The following is a 27188-nucleotide window of genomic DNA, read 5'->3' as shown; positions in this document are numbered from 1 at the left end:
ACATCACACCCATGTATTCACGCTGCATAAATAATAATCAAAGCTGAAAGGAGAAAATATGTAACCAGGAACTGAGACTGCATATATTATGCCCATATGGTAGGGCGCTTCTTCTCTTGATACAAGATGTTCTCACAACTTCTGCAGGAATAAACTTAGAAGATTTCTTCACATCCTACTGCACAATTACTGTTCATTTACTAAATTTATCACAGTGAGAGCAGCAAAACATAAAGAGCCACCATTAAACCGATCAGGTGTGCAAGCAAAGAAGAATAGGTGGTAAATGCAGGATTAATGGAGATCCTACCGATCACTAGTGGTCCTGACCGGCGGTCATGCACACGCCCTGCCACTACATTCAATATCTATGGGGCTGACAAAGATACAAGCACTCAGCTGTTTCCATCAGCCCCAAAGCCAATGGTCCCAGCTCCACTCAAACGCCTACTTATTGGGGTCAGGTGGGGCTTGTTTTGGGTCTGATTTGGTTGAATTGACCAACAAATAGATTTTAAATTCTGATCTGATTCCAGTGCCCCGGTTACCCTAAAAAGTCATGTATGACATTCTGGGGTCTCCTAGGACTGTATACAACCTCTTTCAAGTTCTTTAACCTCTTCAGGACACATGACGTACCGGTACGGCATGTTGTCCTGGTACTTAAGGACACATCACGTACCGGTACGTCATGTGTATTTCCGATCACCGCCGCCCGGCGGGCGGTGATCGGAACAAGGTGCCTGCTCAAATCATTGATCCCCCTGGATCTCATAGGCCAGAAGCTGTATGAGTAATACACACTGTATTACTCATGCAGCCAATGCATTCCAATACAGAAGTATTGGAATGCATTGTAAAGGGGATTAGACCCCCAAAAATTCAAGTCCCAAAGTGGGACAAAAAATAAAGTTCAAAAAATTTGAAAAAATACATTTTTCCCCCCAAAGTTTCAAGTAAAAATAAACAAAAACGTAAAAAAATAGGGAAAAAAAGTATATATATTAGGTATCGCCGCGTCCGTATCGACCGGCTCTATAAACATATCACATGACCTAACCCCTCAGATTAACACCGTAAAAAATAATAGCTGTGCTAAATAAACAATTTTTTTGTCACCTTACATCACAAAAAGTACAACAGCAAGCGATCAAAAAGGCGTTTGCCCACCAAAGTAGTACCAATATAACCGTCACCTCATCCTGCAAAAAATAAGCCCCTACCTGAGAAAATCGCCCAAAAAATAAAAAAAAATATGGCTCAGAATATGGAGACACTAAAACATATTTTTTTTTGTTTAAAAAAAACTGTTATTGTGTAAAACTTACATAAATAAAAAAAAGTATACATATTAGGTATCACCGCGTCCGTATCGACCGGCTCTATAAAAATATCACATGACCTAACCCCTCAGATGAACACCGTAAAAAATGTAAAATAAAAACTGTGCTAAATAAACCATTTTTTGTCACCTTACATCACAAAAAGTGTAATAGCAAGTGATCAAAAAGTCACACGCACCCCAAAATAGTGCCAATAAAACCGTCATTTCATCCCGCAAAAATCATACCCTACCCAAGGTAATCTCCCCAAAACTTTAAAAAATTATGGCTCTCAGACTATGGAAACACTAAAACATGATTTTTTTTGTTTAAAAAAAAAATCATTGTGTAAAACTTACATACCATAAATAATAAAAAAGTATACATATTAGGTATCGCTGCATCCGTGACAACCTGGTCTATAAAAATACTACATGATCTAACCTGTCAGATGAATGTTGTAAATAACATAAAATAAAAACGGTGCCAAAACAGCTATTTCTTGTTACCTTGCCTCACAAAAAGTGTAATATAGAGCAACCAAAAATCATATGTACCCTAAACTAGTACCAACAATACTGCCACCCTATCCCGTAGTTTCTAAAATGAGGTCACTTTTTTGGAGTTTCGAATGGGACATTGTGTCAAAAAACCAGTCCAGCAAAATCTGCCTTCCAAAAACCATATGGCATTTCTTTCCTACTGCGCCCTGCCGTGTGCCCGTACAGTAGTTTATGACCACATATGGGGTGTTTCTGTAAACTACAGAATCAGGGCCATAAATATTGAGTTTTATTTGGCTGTTAACCCTTGCTTTGTAAAAGTAAAAAAAATATTAAAATGGAAAATCTGCCAAAGATTTGAAATTTTTAAATTGTATGTCTATTTTCCATTAATTCTTATAGAACACCTAAAGGGTTAACAAAGTTTGTAAAATCAATTTTGAATGCCTTGAGGGGTGTAGTTTCTTAGATGGGGTCACTTTTATGGAGTTTCTACTCTAGGGGTGCATCAGGGGGGCTTCAAATGGGACATGGTGTAAATAAACCAGTCCAGCAAAATCTGCCTTCCAAAAACCGTATGGCATTCCTTTCCTTCTGCGCCCTGCCGTGTGCCCGTACAGCGGTTTACGACCACATATGGGGTGTTTCCGTAAACTACAGAATCAGAGCCATAAATATTGAGTTTGGTTTGGCTGTTAACCTTTGTTTTGTAACTGGAAAAAAAATATTAAAATGGAAAATCTGCCAAAAAAGTGAAATTTTGAAATTGTATCTCTATTTTCAATTAACTCTTGTGGAACACCTAAAGGGTTAAAAAAGTTTGTAAAATCAGTTTTGAATACCTTGAGGGGTGTAGTTTCTACAATGGGGTCATTTTTTGGTGGTTTCTATTATGTAAGCCTCGCAAAGTGAATTCAGACCTGAACTGGTCCCTAAAAATTGGGTTTTTGAAAATTTCTGAAAAATTTCAAGATTTGCTTCTTAACTTCTAAGCCTTGTAACATCCCCAAAAAATAAAATAAAATATCATTCCTAAAATGATCCAAACATGAAGTAGACATATGGGTAATGTAAAGTAATAAATATTTTTGGAGGTATTACTATGTATTAGGCCTCGTTCACACTTCAGTGTTTGGTCAGTGATTTCCATCAGTGATTTGTGAGCCAAAACCAGGTGCAATGCTAAACACAGAACAGGAGCAGATCTTTCCCTTCTACCTCATGTCTGTGGAGGCTCCACTTCTGGTTTTGGCTCACAAATCACTGATGGAAATCACTGACCAAACACTGAAGTGTGAACGATGCCTTATAGAAGTAGAGAAATTGAAACTTGGAAATTTGCAATTTTTTGCTAATTTTTGGTAAATTTGGTATTTTTTTTATAAATCAAAATTACTTTTTTTTTACTTCATTTTATCAGTGTCATGAAGTACAATATGTGACGAAAAAACAATCTCAGAAGGGCCTGGATAAGTCAAAGCGTTTTAAAGTTATCATCACTTAAAGTGACACTAGTCAGATTTGCAAAAAATGGCCTGGTCCTTAAGGTGAAATAAGGCTGTGTCCCAAAGGGGTTAAAGGGATTGTGTCACTTCAGCAAGTGGCATTTATCATGTAGAGAAAGTGAATACAAGGCACTTACTAATGTATTGTGATTGTCCATATTGCCTCCTTTGCTGGCTGGTTTCATTTTTCCATCACATTATACACTTTTCGTGTCCATGGTTATGACCACCTTGCAATCCATCAGCGGTGGCCGTGCTTGCACACTGTAGGAAAAAGTATCAGCCTCTCTGGTGGTTGGGGCTGTGAGAGTACTCATAGTTTGGGTCTTTTTTTTTACTATAGTGTGCAAGCACGGCCACCGCTGCTGGATTGCAGGGTGGTCATAACCATGGAAAAAGCAGTATATAATGTGATGGAAAAATGAATCCAGCCAGCAAAGGTGGCAATATGGACAATCACAATACATTAGTAAGTGCCTTGTGTTAACTTTCACTACATAATAAATGCCATTTGCTGAAGCGACACAACCCCTTTAAGGCTAAGAGAACATTAGCAATATCAAAGTTATAGCGACTTGCAGGTCTATGGGTAAACGGATGGTAGCTGGTTGGTAAGAAACAGCCTTGTCTGCACTGTCTGATGTTTTATTAAATTGAAAAACATCCCAAAATTATAATTTTTTGGTGGAAGATGCCATCTTCAGCACTGTAAAACAAATCGCCCCAAAATCATATTAGTTGGAAAGCAATAAGGAAAAAGGATTGCAAACTTCTTAGAAACTTCACAATGAATCTGACTCTTTTAAAATCATATTGCTAATCTGTATTTGTGTCCCATGTTCTAGTGAATGTGGGGGATCCCCATTGTGGGCCCCCCTCCTCTGAGATCATACATTTATCACATATCCTGTGGACAGGTGATAACTAGTTTTCATGGAATTTAGAGAGGACCTGTAACCTCTCCTGACATGTCTGTGTTAGTAACGTCTTGCACTCCTCGTGTAATAACAATTCTGGAGCATCTATTCCTATAACTGTATGTTGTGCAATCCCTCTACTATTCATGCTAGAAGTTACGAATTAATTGCTAAGCGTTTGCAACGCAGGTCCAGCTGGGTGTTACCAGTTGGGGATGTGTCTTTGCACAGTCTGAGTAGATAGTTTCAGCCTGTGCAGGGACTCTCCCCAACTGGTAACACCCATCTGGACCTTCACTGCAAACTGCTAGTACCTTCTTCTTAACGTCTGGCAGGAATAATACAGCAATGGGACATCAAAGAGTCATAAAAATATATGCCCCAGAATTGTTATTACACGAGGAGTGCAAGAAGTTTGTAACACAGACATGTCAGGAGAGGTGACAGGTCCTCTCTAACAATTAGCTGGAAGTAGTGGTGCATTGGTATACTGCTTGCCCAAATGTGATATGCATACGAGACTCTGTTCTGTGTGTGTATTTCCAATGTGACAGTTGTGACTGATATTGTCTAGAGGCTTCTCAGGATGGAAAAACATCTTCCAAGGGTTCCCTCGTGGTAATGAGTTGCTGGATTTAAAGGTAACACATTATTAGTAATCAGCTATGTATTTCCATGCAGCTTAGCAATTACTATCATCAGAGACTTTAATATTGGAAAATAACTTCTCACCTCACCCCAGTATGTGGGAAAAGTAATGAATAACCTTCTGCTCTAATGACAGATTGTTCTTACCAGACATTATCATCTGAGAAGTGAAGAATACTTGAGAACATGCACTCTAAGGATCATTATCACCTAATGTTATCACCCTGCAGTAACGTTGCTTTCTGCTTGTGACCTGTGAAGTGGATTGTCACCCTAAATCATCCCCGATAATGACACTGGTAGAACTGTGCACAAGTGAAAATGATTTACAAATATTCCTGCTTGTATCTACGGTATGTCTAAGCCTGTTCCTGTGCAGAAAATACCATGAATGCCTAAAAGGTGCAGGTCCCACTGCTGAGACTCTCGCCTCTATGGAGAACAGGGGTCGTTCACTGTCTCCCAACCACAACAAGCAGTAGGAGGACCGACGTGTTGGGGAAGAGAACGGTGCCAAAGAAAGAGGTACGTAAATATGGCATTATTTTTTATGGGGGGCTTGTCTGAGATCTTTAACCTGTTGCGGACACATGACGTACCGGTATGGCATGATGTCCCGGTACTTAAGGACACATGACGTACCGGTACGTCATGTGTAGTTCCGATCACCGCCGCCCGGAAGGCGGTGATCGGAACAAGATGCCTGCTCAAATCATTGATCAGGCACCCTGGGACAATGCGCGAGGGGGTCCCGTGACCCCCCCGCGTGTCGGCGATCCCTGTAAACCGCTAGTCAATTCAGACCTGCAGTTTGCGGCTTTTATAGGTTGGGGCCACGGCTGGCGGCGGTGCCATCGGGTCCCCGTGCGGCTGTAAGGGGGACCCGATGGCATGGAAGGCAGCGCGATGCCTTCTTAGGCATCGGTGCTGCCTTCCGGTAACGAGCCTGTGAGATCCAGCCCCCTGGATCTCACAGGCCGGAAGCTGTATGAGTAATACACACAGTATTACTCATACAGCTAATGCATTCCAATACAGAAGTATTGGAATACATTGTAAAGGGGATTAGACCCCCAAAAGTTGAGGTCCCAAAGTGGGACAAAAAATAAAGTGAAAAAAAAATTGAAAAAAGTTCCCCCCCCTAAAAATTAAAAGTTTCAAGTAAAAATAAACAAAAACGTCATTTTCCTCAAGTAAAGAGAATTTATTTTTTGTATAAATTAGGAAAAAAAAAAGTTGACATATTAGGTATCGCCACGTCCGTATCGACCGGCTCTATAAACATATCACATGACCTAACCCCTCAGATGTACAACATAAAAAATAAAAACTGCGCTAAATAAACAATTTTTTTGTCACTTTACATCACAAAAAGTACAACAGCAAGCGATCAAAAAGGCGTATGCCCACCAAAATAGTACCAATCTAACCGTCACCATCTCCCAAAAAATAAAAAAACTATGGCTCAGAATATGGAGACTCTAAAACATTATATATAAAAAAAAAAAAAAAAGCTGTTATTGTGTAAAACTTAAGTAAATTTAAAAAAGTATACATATTAGGTATCGCCGCATCCGTATCGACCGGCTCTATAAAATTATCACATAACCTAACCCCTCAGATGAACACCGTAACAAAATTAAAATTAAAACGGTGTTTTTTATCACCTTACATCACAAAAAGTGTAATAGCAAGCAATCAAAAAGTCATACGCACCCCAAAATAGTGCCACTTAAACCGTCATATCATCCTGCAAAAATCATACCCTACCCAAAATAATCGCCCAAAAACTGAAAAAACTATGACTCTCAGACTATGGAAACACTAAAACATGATTTTATTTGTTTCAAAAATGAAATCATTGTGTAAAACTTACATAAATAAAAAAATAGTATACATATTAGGTATCGCCGTGTCCGTGACAACCTGGTCTATAAAAATACCACATGATCTAACCAGATGAATGTTGTAAATAACAAAAAATAAAAACTGTGCCAAAACAGCTTTTTCTTGTTACTTTGCCTCACAAAAAGTGTAATAAAAAGCAACCAAAAATCATATGTACCCTAAACTAGTACCAACAAAACTGCCACCCTATCCCGTAGTTTCTAAAATGGGGTCACTTTTTTGGAGTTTCTACTCTAGGGGTGCATCAGGTGGGCTTCAAATGGGACATGGTGTCAAAAAAACAGTCCAGCAAAATATGCCTTCCAAAAAATGTATGTCATTCCTTTCCTTCTGCGCCCTGCCGTGTGCCCGTACAGTGGTTTACGACCACATATGCGGTGTTTCTGTAAACTACAGAATCAGAGCCATAAATATTGAGTTTTGTTTGGCTGTTAACCCTTGCTTTGTAACTGGAAAAAAATTATTAAAATGGAAAATCTGCCAAAAAATTTAAATTTTAAAATTGTATCTCTATTTTCCATTAATTCTTGTGGAACACCTAAAGGGTTAACAAAGTTTGTAAAATCAGTTTTGAATACCTTGAGTGGTGTAGTTTCTAGAATGGGGTCATATTTGGGTGGTTTCTATTATGTAAGCCTTACAATGTGACTTCAGACCTGAATGGCCTGGATAAGTCAAAGCGTTTTAAAGTTATCACCACATAAAGTGACACTGGTCAGATTTGCAAAAAATGGCCTGGTCCTTAAGGTGAAAATAAACCGGTCCCTAAGGGGTTAAAGAGGTCCTCCTACGAGTCACATAAAAACATCATATAGTACATGACATTCTCTTTCCAACAAAGCTAGAACCAGCCCTGTACCTCAAATGGATCTACAGTTCTCCCCTTTCATTTCATAGATTCTCTTTAGGCTGGCAGCTCAGAGGGTGTGTCCTATGCCAGGGGTGTGTGTCCTTTCTGCTCCATGTAACTGTCCCAGCTTCTAACAGTAGATACGACTGGTGGCAATTAAAAGAAGGAACTGAGCATGTGTGTCCACCACTGAAGTGAAGAACAAAAAGCAGGTGGCGCTGTACATATACATTTTATTAACGACTCGGAAACTATACAAAATTTTTATTTATATGCAAATGATAAAGCATTTAGATCCAGGAGCTGGTTTAAAAAATACAAACTATTTTTTGTGGGATGACCCCTTAAAGGGGTTCTGCACTTTCATTCAACTGATGATCTATCCTCTGGATAGATCATCAGCTTCTGATCGGCGGAGGTCCGACACCCGGGACCCCCGCCGATCAGCTGTTTGAGAAGGCAGCGGCGCTCCACTGTTTACCGCCGGGCCGCCCGCCCACTGAAGGTTAAGAGGTAAGGAAGAGGTAAGCAAACAGCGTCTTATATGTAATTCCAAAATAACTGCAGATGTTGCATGTGTTATTTTTTTACCTTTGCAGTATATGCTGTAAATTGTACATGTCTCTATATTTGCAGTTATATGTGCCAGTTTTTACCCATGTCTCTATAGATTTTTTTTTAATTATGGCTATGATGCTAGGGTAGCAGTCTTAATTTATCCATTCATATTGCAGATTAGTTAAAAACTATAGAAAAGTTCAGAACACTTGTTCAGCTGCCAGCTATCCATCCCGACTCTGATATAGAAAGGAGAAAGCAGTTGTCAGACACTTGTGTTGGTGGCTTATTTCCCAGGAGAACAACAGGATTGGGTAAAGAAATTCAGTATGTCCGATACTTCTTTCTCCTGACATCATCTGTCTGGAAGAATTCAGGAGCTCCCTGTATGCCTTGTTGGCCAAACCTGCTATTCTTGGCAGTTTTAAAAAATGTAAAATAAAATGTTTTTTTTTTATAAAAATTCTAATCAGCCCCTTTTCTCCATATTAATAATTAAATAATGTTATATTATTAAAATTAATTAAAATTAATTAATAATAAAACTAAACAATAAAAAACAAAGATTGTTGTCATTGATGCAAACAAAATGCGTGTACTATCAAAAACTCCATAATAAAAAATAAAAAAAACTGTGGATTTGCCATTTTTATTTTTGCTTTATCTCCCAATTTTTTTTAATAAAAATGATCAAAAAGTCATATTCTAAAGTAACAGGTCCTCTTTAAAATAAGTGACTCACCCATCCGTAGTTCATGTAGACGTACACCTTGCCTTCCTCTCGCACTGTGCTCTCCATTGGTGCGCCAACAAGCAAGTCTGACAGTCCATCACCATTTAAATCCACTGCACACACAGAAGCTCCAAAGTATGAACCGAGCTAGGGAAACAAATATATCGTATAAGAGTAGGATGAGGTTTCATCTATAGACGGTTTATGTACAGATCATTTTAAGGTTTCTGAATTTCTAATGAATAGATATAGTGCTATCATTTAACGTGGTCTTAAGAGATATCTATATGGTTCTTAAAAAATTGTACATATATATATATATAAAGAGAGAGAGTATATAAAGAGTATATATAGGTAAGGCTGATAAGTCAGCCTGCATTTGTGGGAGGGGCGGAGGCACCATAAATACGGAGGCACGGCCTCACCTATCTCACGTGCGCTTAAGGTGCCCCACCCACTCTCCCTTCTTTTTATATCCCCCCAGGGTATGTCCCCTTATAGGCCTACCCACGACATGGCTAAGGGCACCCCACCAGCCTTTCAGTCAGGTCAGCAAGCCGTTAGATAGGGTAGGTCAGTTAGGTTGTTATTTATTATGGATCCAGGTTCTCTTTGTCCGTAGCCACGACCACAAATATATATATATATATATATATATATATATAGTACTGTATATAAATATATGTATTGTGTATATATACACTGTAATATATATATATATATATATATATATGTATAACATATTTTTAAAAAATCCTGTCTAGTAGCTAGCAAGCATTAGCAGCTATGTCTGAAGTTTCATCTATCCATAGAAAATCTAGTGGTGAATGTTCTTCTGCTGCTGATAGGCTACACATTACCTACCATGCAGCACCAGCGGTTTGGCTGGAGGGCAAGGAACCAAGTTTAGATTTCTATTCCCTGGCCATGAGTAAGGCAGTTAATGCAGCTAGCATCCAGAAAATGTGCTGGTTAAAACTGCTGCGGTGCACTAAAATGTTACAAAATTATCCGTAAAACTATTTTGTGGTCAGCTTGTTTTAGAGGGACATAAACCTCAGTAACTCTTGTTCTGTATTTCGACTACGCAAATGTAAAGTAGTGGTTCCCTAATATATTGCTACTACTTCTTTTTTTCATATGGGTAAAATGCGATGAAACCTCCATTCCCACTAAAGATGACTGATTTCTCAGTTTCCACCACTTCTCAGAACAGGCACGGTTTGGCATTGTACCTTTTTGAAGGGTATTCCACAATTCCCCCGCTTAGTCCCACTGGTACGCCTGCTTAGTAAAGCTGCCCGAATGCTTACGAAGCCATCAGTGGATTCATTAGGTAGTGTTCATTTCCTATTTCCTAAATCTGGATCAAGAGGCACAGTTCATGCTTGGCTCTTGAGGCGGCATCTGGAGCTACATTTGAAGCCTTGGCTTTTTGGAAGGCATCTCACCCCAGGGGATGATTATACAATTACATTAGGAAATGGCAGGGCAAGCCTTTTGATGTGTTGTAACTTGTAAAGTTAAAAATGTGTGGATCTGGTTCTAGTTCAGTTGATTTTTATCTGTAATTTTGTTTTCGGCAGGAACATCTCACTTGGCTGAAGTGGAGTTTATTGGTTGCGCCAATTAGTTTATAGGGCACTACTCTGTCAAACCTCTCTGTTGGAAACCCTATCTCAGGAGATGCATATGCTTCCAGGATAATAATAATAATAAAGAATCACATAGTACTTGCTTCTTAGGAAGAACATGTCGTATAACTACCGACATCTTAATAGAAGTAGAACAGGAAAAATGGTTTCCAGTATAACACAATAAATCCTTAGTGGGGGAGATTTATCAAACTGGTGTAAAATAGAACGGGGGTAGTTGTCCATAGCAACCAATCAGATTAATCCTTTCATTTATCACAGCAACTTTCGAAAATGAAATGGGCAACTAATCCAGGTCTACTTTACACCAGTTTGATAAATCTCCCCCAGTATTCCTATTCACGTTCCATCTAAACTTGTCCTGATAATTTGGTAGAAATAAAAAAAATCATGATGAACCATTTACAGATAATAATTGTTATGATGATCAACTATACAATAGTTTTTCCTTAAAGGTCATTTTTAAAAGATTCATTAGGAATTCCTTTCTAAATTTAAAGGGGTATTCCAGTAATAACATGTTATCCCCAAGCCACTGGATAGGTGAAAACTGCTAGATCAGCAAAGGTCTAATGGCTATCAATCATGAAAATGGGGATCCAGAGTCAAGACTCCTTTTGGTAGGGGTCAGACCCCACCTCTCTAGCAGTTATCCACTGTCCACTTTCTATTACCAGAATATCCCTTTAATTATCAGGTATGCTGGACAATGTAGTTTCCCTATCTAAGACTTTTACATCCAACAGACTTCTTATACTCTGATACATATATTGACATAGAATTCGGTTTTATGTAAAGAGTTGGGGAACGCACCTTTTTGCCCTCTGCTTCAAACAATATAATTAGATGGTTCCCTTCAAATGCAAAGATGTAGACCTGAGGAAAAGAAAGGAAAATACCACTGACCATACGTGCTGTGAGCTCTGTGTGACTGACACAATCTTTTCACAATATTTTGTCACTTATGTCATAGGATCTTGCCGTTGATCAGATAAAAGCTGGCAATTTCCATTTTTAAGATGCTTAGATACAGTATAATATGCTAAAGGATGGCAGGCTGATTAAAACATGAACTGTAAGCCATAGAATAAAATATATTTTTTCACATGTTAGGATGACAAAAAAATCTGCTATTGTCGTTTATGGAGAGAAATCCGTATCAATAAGGACAATAGCAGACACTGCATATGGGAAATATACAGAACCTTGAAACAGCATTCATACCCCCTGAATTTTACCATATTTCTTCACGTTACACCCACAAACATATACCGTATTTTTCGCCCTATAAGACGCACCGGCCCATAAGACGCACCTAGGTTTTTAGGGAGGAAAATAAGAAGAAAAAAAAATTTAACCAAAGGGTGTGCTGTGTGTTTGGTGGGTTTGGAACGAATGGTGGTCTCTGGATGGCACTATTACTGGGGATCTGTGGATGACTGACACTTATGTGGGGGATCTGTGGATGACGGACACTGTTATGTGGGGGATCTGTGGATGACTGACACTGTTATGTGGGGGATCTGTGGATGACGGACACTGTTATGGGGGATCTGTGGATGACGGACACTGTTATGGGGGGGATCTGTGGATGACGGACACTGTTATGGGGGGATCTGTGGATGACTGACACTGTTATGGGGGGGATCTGTGGATGACTGACTCTGTTATGGGGGGATCTGTGGATGACTGACACTGTTATGGGGGGGATCTGTGGATGACTGACACTGTTATGGGGGGGATCTGTGGATGACGGACACTGTTATGGGGGATCTGTGGATGACGGACACTGTTATGGGGTGGATCTGTGGATGACAGACACTGTTATGGGGGGATCTGTGGATGACTGACACTGTTATGGGGGGATCTGTGGATGACTGACACTGTTATGGGGGGATCTGTGGATGACTGACACTGTTATGGGGGGGATCTGTGGATGACTGACACTGTTATGGGGGGATCTGTGGATGACTGACACTGTTATGGGGGGGATCTGTGGATGACGGACACTGTTATGGGGGGATCTGTGGATGACGGACACTGTTATGGGGGGCATCTGTGGCTTGCACTATTACAGGGGGATCTGTGGATGGCATTGTTACAGGGGGGGGGGATCTGTGGATGGCACTGTTATGGGCTGGGGGGGATCTGTGGGTGGCCCTGTTATATATGTGCCATCCACAGACCCCCCAGCCCATAACAGTGCCATTCACAGACCCCCCCAGCCCATAACTGTGCCATCCACAGACCCCCCCAGCCCATAACTGTGCCATCCACAGATCGCCCCCGCCCCCCCCCCCCCGCCGCCAGTATACTAAAATAAGATGTCATATTCAATTAATACTTATTAAACATGCCCCCTCAGTCCTATTACTACCTTACATCCTAATCGCTAGTGTAGAATTCAGGCAGGCAGGACGGGCGGCCGGCGCGTCTCTTACTGATGTCACTTGCCTGCGCCGCCTGCTTCATTCATAAAGTAGGCGGCGCAGGCACGTGACAAGAGTTACGCTGCCGCCCGCCCGGCCTGAATTCTACTGCCGCGATTAGGATGTAAGGTAGTAATAGGACTAAGGGGGCAAGTTTAATAAGTATTACTTGAAAATGACATCTTATTTTAGTATACTGGAGCGGCGGGGCGGTGCTATACTACACTGACTGCACCGCCCCGCCGCTATTGCCAGCCCCCAGATCCTCCTCCCAGTCCCTCCCCGAGTCCCCGCTCACTCTACATCGCAGCTTGCGATGTAAAACTGCAAGCATTCGCCCCTTAAGACGCAGGGGCATTTCTCCCCCATTTTGGGGGAAGAAAAAGTGCGTCTTATGGGGCGAAAAATACGGTATGTATTTTATTGGGATTGTATGCGATAGACAACACAAAGTAGCAAGTATTTGTTGAAGTGAAAAGAAAATGAACATGGTTTTCAACATTTTTAATAGATAAAAATCTGAAAGTGTGGTGTGAATTTGTATTCAGCCCCCTGTATTCTGATACCCCTAAATAAAATCCAGTATGACCAATTGCCTTCAGAAGTTACCTAGTTAGTCAACAGAGTCCACTAGTGTTGAGCACAAATATTCGAATAGCGAATTTTTATTGCGAATATCTCCACTTTGAGAATTCATCAATATTTAGAATATAGTGCTATATATTCGTCATATCGAATATTCGTCATTTTTTTCCATCTGAACACATGATTCCTCTCTGCTTCTTGCTTGTGGGCCAATGAGAAGGAAGCAATGTCAAGTTCACAACAATCAGTAATCTGTAGTCAGACTTGCTAAAATGTGAAGTTGTGAAAAATATTCTAATCACTGCCGATTAGCACAATTAGCAACAATATATTGGAGCACTTGACTCTATCTGCATATAAAGCTATTCTAATGTTCTGTCATGCCAACCATTTTCTCCAGTCTCAGGAAACTTATATCAGCTTAAATGTAGCCAAAGTGACCCACGCCTGTATTTCGCTTTACGAATTCGCATTACGCGATTTTTACATTGCCGATTTTTCGCATTCAATAAAATTATCTTGAAATTCGCGAATATATGATGAATATTCTACAAAATATTTGTGAAATATCGCAAATTCGAATATAGCCCCTGCCGCACATCACTAGAGTCCACCTGTTTTCAATTTGTTTTGTGAAGGCCTAAAAGGTTTGTTAGAGAACATTAGTGATCAAACAGCATAATAAAAAACAAGGAACACACCAGACAGGTCAGAGATAAAGTTGTGGAGAAGTGTAAAGCAGGACGGCCCCAAATAATTATGTACAAAATGTGTTTGCCAAAAATCTAAAATTTACAAAATAGGCATAGCATTAGCACCAGAATATCTTCTATAACTATGGCATTATTGTACTTTATTTGGTTTGCAGAGTGCTGTTGCATTGTATTTTTTTCTTAAAGCAGGATTAGATTATGAAGAATATCCCAAGCACTGAACACCTCACAGATCATTGTTCAATCCATCATCCGAAAATAGAAGGAGTATGGCACAACTAGCCGTCCACCTAAACTCACAGCCCAGGCAAGGAGAGCACTAATTAGAGAAGTAGCTAGGAGGCCCGTTGTTACTCTGGAGGATCTTCAGAGATCCACAGCTCAGGTGGGAGAATCTGTCCACAAGACAACTATTAGGCCTTATGCACGCAGCCATTGCCGGCCGTGGCCCGTATTGCGGCCCCCAAACAACACCGGCCCTGTGCTCCCCGCATCAATCTGCACACTGCAATCTGGAGCTGCAGTGTGGAACGGAGGCACAGAACTTGTTCTCTTTTTTTTTTTTTTTTTACAGTGTGGACGGATCAAAGACCCATTTAAGTTGATGGGTCTGGATTCGTCGCAGCTGCCGCAAGGATAGGGCTTGCACATTGGGAACCGCAAATTGCCGTGTGCAAGAGGCCGCAGTTTTGCACTCCACAAATCTGGCCTTTATGGAAGAGTGGCAAGTTTGAAGTTTGCCACAAGTCATGTAGGGGACAGAGCAAACATGTGGAAGAAGGTTCTCTGGTTAGATGAGACCAAAGTTGAACTTTTTGGCCTAGATGCAAAATGCTATGTGTGGCTGAAAACTAGCACTGCACATCACCTTGATTATACCATCTTTTCTTCAGCAGGGACAATCCTGGAGAAAAACCTTGTGGAGGCTGCAAAAGACTTGAGACTGGAGTGGAGGCTCACCTTCCAGCAGGACAAGGACCCTAAACACACAGCCAGACCTACAATGGAATGGTTTACAATGGACACAAAGAGCCACCCCCAAAAAAGTCTGACTACCAGGAGCCACAAGTTATACATTTACACACGAGTCCCCGTATTTTTCGCCCTACAAGATGCACCTAGGTTTTAACAAAGAAAAATAAGAGAAAATTTTTTTTTTCATCTGATCTGAGGTCTGATAAAAAAAATCTTATTTTTTATTAGCAGAGAAAAAAAAGAAAAAATGTATTTTTCATCAGACCTCAGAACAGACTCCTAAATCAGATCCCCAATCCTCATCTGACCTAAAATAAGATCCCCAAACCGGATCAGACAACACAAATAAGACTCCCAGTGTCAGACCCTCAGTGCTCAGATCTACCCCCCCAATGCTCAGATCTCCCCCATGCTCAGATCTCTCCTCCCTTCTCAGATCTGACCCCCTATGCTCAAACAAGACCCCCATGCTCAGATTTGCCCCCCTTGCTCAGATCTGCCCCCATGCTCAGATCTGCCCGCCCATGCTCAGATCTGCCTCCCATGCTCAGATCTGCCCACCCATGCTCAGATCTGCCCCCATGCTCAGATCTGCCCGCCCATGCTCAGATCTGCCTCCCATGCTCAGATCTGCCCACCCATGCTCAGATCTGCCTCCCATGCTCAGATCTACCTCCCATGCTCAGATCTGCCCACCCATGCTCAGATCTGCCCACCCATGCTCAGATCTGCCCCCCCATGCTCAAATCTGCCCCCCCATGCTCAGATCTTCCCCCATTCTCAGATCAGACCACCATTGCTCAGATCAGACCCCCATTGCTGTGATCAGGACCTCCCCATGCTCTGATCAGAACCTCCCATGCTTAGATCAGACCCCCATGCTCAGTTCTATAATTAAAAAAAATCTCTTCCCTCTCCTGATCGGGCACCTGGTACTCTGCAAGTCTGACATGCTCTCCACTGTCACCTGATGAGCACAACATCAGGTCATAGTACGGGTCTCCACGTACTACGTTCTCACACTGTGTGCATCAGGACGTAGTGGAGAGTGAGCTGGAGCTGCAAAGTAGCAACAGTGCCCGATCAGGAAAAGAGGTCTGAGCCTGGGGTGGAGAGTGAGCCGGCCTGACTGCTTCCCGGCTCCACAGCTAGAGCCGCACTTGAAGAAGCAAAGAACCGCATGCGGCTTAAGAGCCACAGGTTGGCCACCCCTGGTTTAGATCAAAGCATATTCATGTGTTGAAATGTCTCCATTCAATCTGACTGAACTTGAGCTATTTTGCAAGCAAGAATGGGCAAAAGTTTCAGCCTCTAGATGTGCCAAGCTGGTAGAGGCATACCTCAAAGGACTTGCAGCTGTAATAGCAGCGAAAGGTGGTCCTACAAAGTATTGATTCAGGGGTGCTGAATGCAAATCCACGCCACACTTTCCAGATTTTTCTTTTAAAAAAATGTTGAAAACCATGTATAATTTTTTCTACACATACTTGCTACATTGTGTTGGTCTATCACATAAAATCTCAATAAAATACATTAAGTTTGTGGGTGTAATGCAAAAAAATGTTGACAATTTCAAGGGGTATGAAAACATTTTTAAGGCACTGTAAATGGCAATTGGAATATCCTTATCAGCTAACATAAAGAACTTCTAAATACAAAATGAATGAATCACACTTGTGTGAATTAAGCGTAGAGATACAGATGAGCGTGTAGCATGTATCCATAATGTATGTATAATAAATGTGAGTCCGGTGAGTTCATGTTAACTGTGAGCTATATATATATATATATTTATACTGTATATGTTTGACCTCCCACCTGGATCTTTTCAAGTGCTTCAAGGTGTTGAATTTTTATGGATACAGAGGAATTAACCTACTACTTTTTTCACATGCCTGGAGTGCTCTGATCCCTTGTGCATGCTATGTATATATATATATATATATATATATATATATATATATATACAGTACAGACCAAAAGTTTGGACACACCTTCTCATTCAAAGAGTTTTCTTTATTTTCATGACTATGAAAATTGTAGATTCACACTGAAGGCATCAAAACTATGAATTAACACTTGTGGAATTATATACATAACAAAAAAGCGTGAAACAACTGAAAATATGTCATATTCTAGGTTCTTCAAAGTAGACACCTTTTGCTTTGATTACTGCATTCCACACTCTTGGCATTCTCTTGATGAGCTTCAAGAGGTAGTCACCTGAAATGGTTTTCACTTCACAGGTGTGCCCTGTCAGGTTTAATAAGTGGGATTTCTTGCCTTATAAATGGGGTTGGGACCATCAGTGGCGTTGAGGAGAAGTCAGGTGGATACACAGCTGATAGTCCTACTGAATATACTGTTAGCTGCTTTTTTCTTGCCATAATACAAATTCTAAGTAAAGAAAAACGAGTGGCAATCATTACTTTAAGAAATGAAGGTCAGTCAGTCAGCCGAAAAATTGCGAAAACTTTGAAAGTAAGGGCTATTTGACCATGAAGGAGAGTGATGGGGTGCTGCGCCAGATGACCTGCACAGTCACCGGGCCAACAAGTGCTAAGTATCTCTGGAAACTCCTTCAAGACTGTTGGAAGACCATTTCAGGTGACTACCTCTTGAAGCTCATCAAGAGAATGCCAAGAGTGTGGAAAGCAGTAATCTAAGCAAAAGGTGGCTACTTTGAAGAACCTAGAATATGACATATTCTCATATTGTTTCACACTTGTTTGTTATGTATATAATTCCACATGTGTTAATTCATAGTTTTGATGCCTTCATAGTCATGAAAATAAAGAAAACTCTTTTAATGAGAAGGTGTGTCCAAACTTTTGGTCTGTACTGTATATATATATATTAGGAAAAAATAACCAGCAGCACCACCAAGCCAAAAACAAAGCAAATATATATATATATATTTTTTTTTTACACATTATAAGTCACAATTAAAATATGTTCAGAAATGTACGATACATATTGTATTTTCTGGCTCAAATGCATAGAAATTACCAGATATGACTGTTTCACCTTGATCTGGGTATGTAATCTTCTGAAAGTACAGGGTTAGTGGTTTGACCTAATGGCCTTACATTGTGGGTAGCATTTCTCTTTCAGCCACAACCGTACCCAACTAGTGCAATAGTTCCTGGATGCTTCATATAGAGCGAGACCGTATTACAGAGGCAGAGAATTTCCAACTCCCAAAGTTAAAGGAAAGAACATTTATAACTAGAAAACACTAATCATAATGTGATTAGTGTTTTCTAGTTATAAATGTTCTTTCCTTTAACTTTGGGAGTTGGAAATTCTCTGCCTCTGTAATACGGTCTCGCTCTATATGACAAAAAATGCTCTAAACTCTTCTTTTTATTAGAAAATGTGTTTATAGTACATAAAGGAACACTCTGGCCAACACCGATACAGTTGCAAAGAAACGTTGCAAAAAGTCACATCTTGATACATTGCACCCGTAGTTTACACTGTCTAAGAATTATTGTTAGTAAATCTGACCCTTTGTGCCTATTTCCATACCTGATGGGCCAGAGCGTGACACAAGGATTCTCCCTTAAAGGGGTTGTTTCCCTTCAGCAAATGGCATCCATCATGTAGAGAAAATTAACACAAGGCACTTACTAACGTATTGCGATTCTCCATCTTTACTCCTTTGCTGGCTTGATGCATTTTCCATCACATTATACACTGCTCGTTTCCAGGGGTTATGACCTCCGTTGCAGTGCAGATATGAGGTGTCTGGGATGGGAGCTGATGTGCATGCGTGCCTATGCGTGCTCCCACACTTCCGGCCATTGGGAGGGGGCTGGCACTTTTTCCCAATAGTGTGCAAGCATGACCACCACTGCTGGATTGCAGGGTGGTCGTAACTTCTAAATACAAGCAGTGTATAATGTGATGGAAAAATGAATCAAGCAATATGAGGCAATATGGACAATCACAATACATAAATTAAGTGCCTTGTAGTAACTTTGTCTACATGATAAATGCCATTTGCAGAAGTTAGACAACCCCTTTAAGTGTTATGCACCACCCCAAATGTATTAGTCCAGAGTGTTCCTTTAACATATGTGTAAATGGTTCTAATTTATATGGAAAGTGAGTAAATGAAAATGGTGGAGATACCATGTGGGATGATGGTCGGGCAAATAGAGACAGAGGTTGCTCCATGGTTGCTTCTACTTTACAAGACCCAAAGCTCGGAGAGATATTGTCTATCTAGTGAATGGTTACTAGATAAACAAGAGTAAAACAAGAAATACTAGTGAATTGAGACATTTCCTTACCCTACCAATCTGCTCTTGTTGTGGGGCTCCTCCTATAATGTCATTGCTGGTTGGGGACTGAAAATGGCCTCCTCCTACAGAGTAACCTGAAAATCAAAATGTATCATTTTTAGTTTAGACAATGTAAAAAGATTGTTAGGAGACTTTCATCCAATTTCTATATGCAATTGACAAGGTCTGATGCAGTAACCAGAGGAGGTATACTGTTAGTGAATAGACAATCTAGGACTATTTAGTAAAGTTATTTTATACCATAAGGTCATATTTGTGACTTTTTCCCTGCGACTTTGTAACACTACTTTTGTGGCATAGAAGCCTCACTAAATCTCCCTCGTTGTGTTCTGATGAATAAGCCCATTGAAAACCATTAAAGATTAAGGAAACATTTTTTAGAAGGTGAAACTTCATTATTTTTTTTGTTTCAAATGTTTCATGCCTACCCCTTGATATGTTCCATATGTACAAATGAGTTTTAAGTGCCATGATGGCACGTGATCCTGTAACTTTCAGGATGATATATATGGCATAGAGAAAGCCACTAAGGCATTGGGTCCATGAAGGGTGGGGAATATTTCAAGTTGGCTCTATTCCAAGACTGTTGAAAGGTATAAACCTAAATAGGACTTCTTCCACAGACCTAGCAACAAATAAGGAAGGGTTAAATGCTCAAAGGTCTGTTGTCATCTTCTCATAAAGGTTGGGACCATTGAAAATAGCCAAGTGCTGGCTCGGCTATTTCCATCGGGCCCATAGAAGTGAATGGGAGTGGTGACCGGTCATGCATGTTGCACTCCCATTCACTACTATGGGGAGAGCGCTTGGTGGTGCCCGGACCGGAGTCCTCCAGTCACCACTTTGGCTCACTCCGTTCACAATATACAGTGCCTTGTAAAAGTATTCACCCCATTGACTTTTTTTGTGTTTTGTTGCCTCACAACCTGGAATTAACATGGATTGTTTGAGGATTTGCATCATTTAATTTACAGAACATTCCCACAACTTTGAAGATTATTTTTATTTTTTTATTGTGAAGCAAACAACAAATAGGACAAAATAACTGAAAAAGTCAATGTGCATAACTATTCACCTCCTAAAGTCAATACTTTGTAGAGACACCTTTTGCGGCAATCACAGCTGCTCCAAGTCACTTTGGATAAGTCTCTATGAGCAGTTGCCACATCTTACCACTGGGATTTTTGCCCATTCCTCCTTGCAAACTGCTCCAGCTCCTTCAAGTTGGATGGCTTGCACTTGTGAAAAGCAATCTTTAAGTCTGACCCCAGATTTTCTATTGGATTGAGATCTGGGCTTTGACTAGGTGTTGCTTTAGCCGTGTGTTTGGGGTCATTGTCCTGCTGGAAGCTGAACCTCCGTCCTAGCCTCAGATCACACACAGAGTGGTACAGGTTTTTCTAAAGAACATCCCTGTATTTAGCACCATCCATTTTTCCCTCAACTCTGACCAGTTTCCCAGTCCCCCCAGCATGATGCTGCCACCACCATGTCTCACTGTGGGGATGGTGTTCTTTGGGGGATGTGATGTGTTGGGTTTGCGGCAGACATAGCGGTTTCTTTGATGGCCGAAAAGTTCAATTTTAGTCTCATCAGACCAGAACACCTTCCTCCACACATTTTGGGAGTCTCCCACAGGCCTTTTTGCAAACTCACAACGTGCCTTTTTGTTTTTAGCTGAAAGTAATGGCTTTCTTCTGGCCACTGTGCCATAAAGCCGAACTCTATGGAATGGAGTGTACGGCTGAAGCTACTTTCATACTCGCGTTTTGTGCGTATCCGTCATGGATGGATCCGTTCAGATAATACAACCGTCTGTATCCGTTCAGAACGGATCCGTTTGTATTATCTTTAACATAACCAAGATGAATCCATCTTGAACACCATTGAAAGTCAATGGAGGACGGATCCGTTTTCTACTGTGCCAGATTGTGTCATTTGTCTCAGTTTCACGCAGCGTTTTGGTGTCCGTCTCCAAAGCGGAATGGAGACTGAACTGATGCAAACTGATGCATTCTGAGTGGATCCTTTTCCATTCAGAATGCATTAGAATGCAAACTGATCCATTTTGGACTGCTTGTGAGAGCCCTGAACGGATCTCACAAACGGAAAGCCAAAACGCCAGTGTGAAAGTAGACTTATTGTCGTCCTATGTACAGATGCTCCAGTCTCTGCTGTGGAACTCTGCAGCTCTTCCAGGGTTACCTTAGGTCTCTGTGCTGCCTCTCTGATTAATGCCCTCCTTGCCCGGTTTGTGAGTTTTGGTGGGCGGCCGTCTCTTGGCAGGTTTGCTGTTGTGCCATGTTGTTTCTATTTGGTTATGATAGATTTGATGGTGCTCCTGGGGATCATCAAAGATTTGGATATTTTTATATAAACTAACCCTGACTTGTACTTCTCAACAACATTATCCCTTACTTGTTTGGAGAGTTCCTTGGTCTTCATGGCAGTGTTTTGTTAGTTATGCCTCTTTCTTAGGTGTTGCAGCCTCTGGGGCATTTAAAAAAAGGTGTGTATATGTAATGACAGATCATGTGACACTTAGATTGCACACAGGTGGACATCATTTCACTAATTATGTGACTTCTGAAGGAAATTGGTTACTTCAGAGCTATGGGGGGCTTCCTAACAAAGGGGGGTGAATACATACGCACATGTCAATTTTCTGTTTTCTATTTCGAAACAATAGTTTTATGTATTTATTTTTCTCATTTCACTTCACCACCTTAGACTATTGTGTTCTGATCCATCACATAAAATTCTAATTAACGAAACATTGAACTTAAGGCTGTAATGTAACAAAACACAAAAAAAGTCAAGTGGGTGAATACTTTTGCAAGGCACTGTAGGTGCGGGACCTGCACCTATCAGACAATGGGGGCATAGTAGCCCAAAGTCAAATCCTGTTCAGTTGACACAGTGGTTCCAAACCCACTGCGTAACAGTACTCTTAGGCCTCTTTCACACGAGTGTGACGGATTAAGTCTGGATGCGTTCAGGGTGCGTTCAGTGAAACTCGGACCATCAGTTTTGTCTGCGATTGCGTTCAGTTGTTCAGTTTTTTCTGCGCGGGTGCAATGCGTTTTGATGCGTTTCTCCCACGTGTGATAAAAAACTGAAGGTTTACAAACAACATCTCTTAACAACCATCAGTAAAAAACGCATCGCACCTGCACTTGCTTGCGGATGCAATGCATTATTCACGCAGCCCCATTCATTTCTATGGGGCCACGGCTGTGTGAAAAACACAGAATATAGAACATGCTGCGATTTTCACGCAACGCAGAACTGATGCGTGAAAACCAACGCTCATGTACACAGACCCATTGAAATGAATGTGTCAGGATTCAGTGCGGGTGCTATGCGTTCACGTCACGCATTGCACCCGTGCGGAAAACTCGCTCGTGTGAAAGGGACTTAACAGTGCAAGATTGTCTGGGCGAAGCCTCTGCAGATGTGCTGCATACGTTTTTTTTCCCCTGAAAATAAATATTTTAAAGGCTTCACTTTTGCTCAAATAGGATACTTTTATAGGTAAAAAGGTTTGACTTGTATTCCCAAAGTGAACCTAGGAGATTGTATATATGGTTTCAGAAAAAAAGACCCACACTAAATGCAATAAAAACAGCTGACAAATGCAACATATATATGTAAAAACCACTTCCCTTGTCTTCTAAGCAAAATACATAAAATACATGCAAAGCCATCTTGGGCGAGGTGCTCTTCCTGACAACTGCATTCAAAGTAAACAGAACAAAAATACAAGATGGTTACTCTGTATGTGAACTAATCAAGTAGATTGTCAAGTCCATGATTAACCCATCCTCTGTGTTCCACGTGACACATAAGTAAATTTGGCCTGGAAAATATTTCTACAAGGGCTAATAATGGGTACGTAATGGAGAGCACTGGCTGATTGAAATTGCTCTTTGGCTACTTGAATGGGCATTAAATCTAATAGAAGAGAAGCGTTGCATTGTGCATGAGCCCTAAAAAATAATCACTGTTAAACCCCAGCAAGAAATTGACCTATCTAATCTACAAATAGGAATGAAGTATTTTTATAGCTAATCAAGAAAAGATCATATGCAATAATTCATATATTTATAACAGAACCTATAACAGAGCTATCAACAAGATTCGAAATTTCTGTTTAAACCGTCAATGCCGTTTTCATCCTTTATTTGAAACCAAAGTCTCCAATTATCATAATTAAAATCTGGATACGTTATTTTAGTTTACTATTAATATGTACCTTAATTATCTGTATAACAATGTGAACAGTTACTGGGTCATCGTATGTCCGCTCCACAAGAACATCTTGCAGTGAAACATTCTTGAACTTTATGTTTCAAATACCAAAAAGTTACTTCCCTCCTGTAATGATTGCGGTTTGGGCTTTAACATGTTATGTGACCATCTCGGGGGAAGTGACCTGTATAGTAGGTTGATGTACTGTGGGCCATACAAGAAAGTTTCCTGTTTCTAAACAATGCAAAATTCCAAGTTTTTCTTCCTTTTACCCTTTTAATGACTCTCAAATCATGAAGCTGGTTCTTCCTAAGAACATCCGTAACCCTTACCATAATCTTACAATAACTAAATATTTAACCATTTTGTACTCTGATAAACTGTATCTGAAGTCGGACTATGTAAGAGATTTTCCCGGACTGAGATATTGATGACCAATCTTTAGGATCAGATTGGAGAGGTCCAACACCCAACACCCCCATCGATCAGCTGTTTGTGGCAGCCATCGCCACTGAAAACTATACTGTAGACTGAGCCGGAAGCTAAATGCATCATCCACTGTGCAGTGGTCATGCCAGTGTAGGAGCTGAGATGCAGTACACTGGTGTTGGAAACTACATAGAGATAGAGCCTTCTGCTTCTGGCTACATCCACTGTATACTTTCTGCTACAAACAGCCGATCAGTGAGGGTGCCAGGGTTGGAACCCCACCAGTCTGATATTGATGACCTATCCTGAGGATAGGCCATATATATATACAGAGAAAATCCCTTTAACAAAAACATGTTGATTGCCAATGTATAATTTACAAATACTATGCAATATATTTTTACCTAAGTAGCTCCCGTATTTCACAGTATTATTAATATTGTTGTATGTGTAGATCTTGTTAAGTGTTGTGTTATAGACAAAGATTGCTCCAGTCCAGTAGAATGACCCTGGTGCCCCCATGATGATTAAATCCTGCAAAGAAGCAATAGAAACATGATTTATTATGACAAATTTCAGTAACTGTAGAATTATAGGGGTTGTGCACCTTTGCGGTTTTTTGACTACCCTTCCCCTCTCTCTTTGGTAGACCTGTGAAGAGAACCATATTTACCCGCTTTCCAGCACCGGCTCCTTCTCTTCCCCTTCTTGGCTTCTCTGCTCATCTCCCAGGATGTAAACTTCCGTTTTGATTCCGCTGCAGCCAGTTCCTCCCCTTGTGTTATGTCAAATGGTCACGTGACACAATTGGGGTAAGTCACTACTGCAGCCAGTGATTGGCTGTAGTGGCATCAAAACTGAAATTTACATCCTGGGAACGGAGTGGAAAAGCCCAGGCCAGGAAGAAAAGGAGCGGGGAGCCAGGCAGGGAAGCATGCTTCCCTTTGCTGGTCTGCCAAAAAGAGTGGGTTGCTATCCCCTCCCCCAGCGAAAGATGCAGTACCCCTTTAATTCCAAGAAGAAGGCAGTACTCTTGCAATGGTTAGCGAAAAAGGCAAAAGTCTCTTTATTAACAAAGACTTGGACTTTTGCCTTTTCACTGATTGTGGGAGTGCTGCCTTCTTCTTGGAATTATTCACATGGGTTCCTGAGTCAGGTTCTCTTGGCTGTGCACCCCATTTTTACCTTGTGAGATGTATGGTGCTGCTATCTGCATTTTCTGTCAGTAGCTGTAGAGATATGCATACATTTACAAAATATCTGTATAACGCCTTATTCACACGTCAGTGTTTTGGTCTGTGATTTTCATCTGTGATTGTGAGCCAAAACCAGGATTGGAGGCTTCACAGAGACAAGGTATGAGGTAAAGATCTGCACCTGGTTTGGGCTCACAATTACTGATGGGAGTCACTGACCGAACACTAAGGCTGGGTTAAGGCTGGGTTCACACCTGAGCGTTTTACAGCGCGTTCCTACGCGCTGTAAAACGCTCAACAAGGAGAAACCAATGCTTCCCTATCGGCATGGTTCTCACCTGGGCGTTTTACAGCGCGTACGATCGCGCTGTTAAACGCCCGACGCCCCAAGAAGTACATCAGCTTCTATGGGGCGTCTCGTCGCGCGTTCCCGTACATAGACTTTCGGGAGCGCGCGACAATGGGCGTTCGCTTGTCTCTGTATGCACGATTGCAAACGCCGGCACAATCGCACATACAGAGCGCTCCTTTCAGAACGCTCAGGTCTGAACCCAGCGTTACTGTGTGAATAAGGAATAAGGGGTTGTCCAGCTTTGAGAAATCTATGAAACCAATAAGGGTACACCACACGTAACTTAAATGCTGTGGACTTTCCACAGCAGAACTGAGTGCAGAAAGTCCACAGTGTTTACAGTACCAGCAAAGTGGATGAGATTATGATGTGGATGAGATAGGATATGCCACCAGTGTCAGATAGGTGTGGGTTCCACCTTTCTTTACTGCTATGGAAGTTCTGAAGTTACCAGAGTGCTCGCTCAAATATTTCTGCCAGTCTTATAGCTTTAGATGGAGAGGTGGCTAGGCATGCACGGAGTAGTCTCCATTCACTGCAATGGGACTTTCAGTGTGCTTTTTGGCTGTTTTCAGAGCTCCGATAGAAGTGAATGGACAGCATGATGCGCATGCACAATGTGCTCTCCTTCGCTTTGGGGGCACGTTCTGGAGATAGGAGCGGGTCCCAGAAGTGGGACCTGCACATATCTGACATTAGTGGTATATCCATTGACTACATTGGGATCCGGCCACTGTCTGGCATAAATGTAAAAAGCCAGAAAGAATGAAACAAAAGAAGATCATTTAAAAACCTATGTCGATCCGGCTTACATCCAAGTAAAAGGTAGAGATCCCAGCTTGACATGAGCCATGTTGTTCACCAAACTTCTTAACATGATCTACAAAACAAGGAAAAATATTTCTGACGTACTGTATGTGTTTCTGCATCAGTTACATAGATATGTAAAGGAATATATACATCAAGCCCACCCTGAGGGAGAGTGGCATGGAGAACATAATTTAGAGAAAGGTGAAAACACATGTAAGGCCGCTTTCACGCCGTCAGTGCTTGGTCAGTGATTTCCGTCAGTGATTGTGAGGCAAAACACGGAAAAGGTGCAAATCTTGCCATTATACCTCATCTCTGTGTAGTCAGTCACCACTCCTAGTTTTGGCTCACAATCAGCCTTTCCCACATCAATGAATCATGGACATGTGCTGTCCAAGTTCTCTACGGAAGGTACACGTACCCATTGATTTTAATGTGTTTGTACACATATCAGTGGTTCTCCATTGACTCAGTGGAAAAACAAGGGAGAAATTCACTGCTTTGTTCCATGATGTGGACCAAACACATGCATTGGCGTC

At 41.1% G+C, this 27188-nt stretch overlaps 1 protein-coding gene across 1 annotated transcript in view; it reads right to left on the bottom strand.

Moving 5' to 3' along the window:
- ITGA4 (integrin subunit alpha 4) overlaps nucleotides 1-27188 on the bottom strand; it is a 171181-nt gene that overhangs the window by 92554 nt on the left and 51439 nt on the right. Inside the window, exons 5-9 of the mRNA XM_044302593.1 lie at nucleotides 26652-26719; nucleotides 24696-24825; nucleotides 19600-19685; nucleotides 11413-11475; nucleotides 8954-9091 (exon numbers count right to left, since the gene is read on the bottom strand). Coding sequence (XP_044158528.1) covers nucleotides 8954-9091; nucleotides 11413-11475; nucleotides 19600-19685; nucleotides 24696-24825; nucleotides 26652-26719 — 485 coding nt within the window. The remainder of the gene's footprint in view (nucleotides 1-8953; nucleotides 9092-11412; nucleotides 11476-19599; nucleotides 19686-24695; nucleotides 24826-26651; nucleotides 26720-27188) is intronic.

The sequence above is a fragment of the Bufo gargarizans genome, chromosome 8, assembly GCF_014858855.1.
Source record: "Bufo gargarizans isolate SCDJY-AF-19 chromosome 8, ASM1485885v1, whole genome shotgun sequence".
Lineage (NCBI taxonomy): Eukaryota > Metazoa > Chordata > Amphibia > Anura > Bufonidae > Bufo > Bufo gargarizans.
The sequence above is the reverse complement of the archived record's forward strand: the minus strand, read 5'-3'. Positions and strand labels throughout refer to the sequence as shown.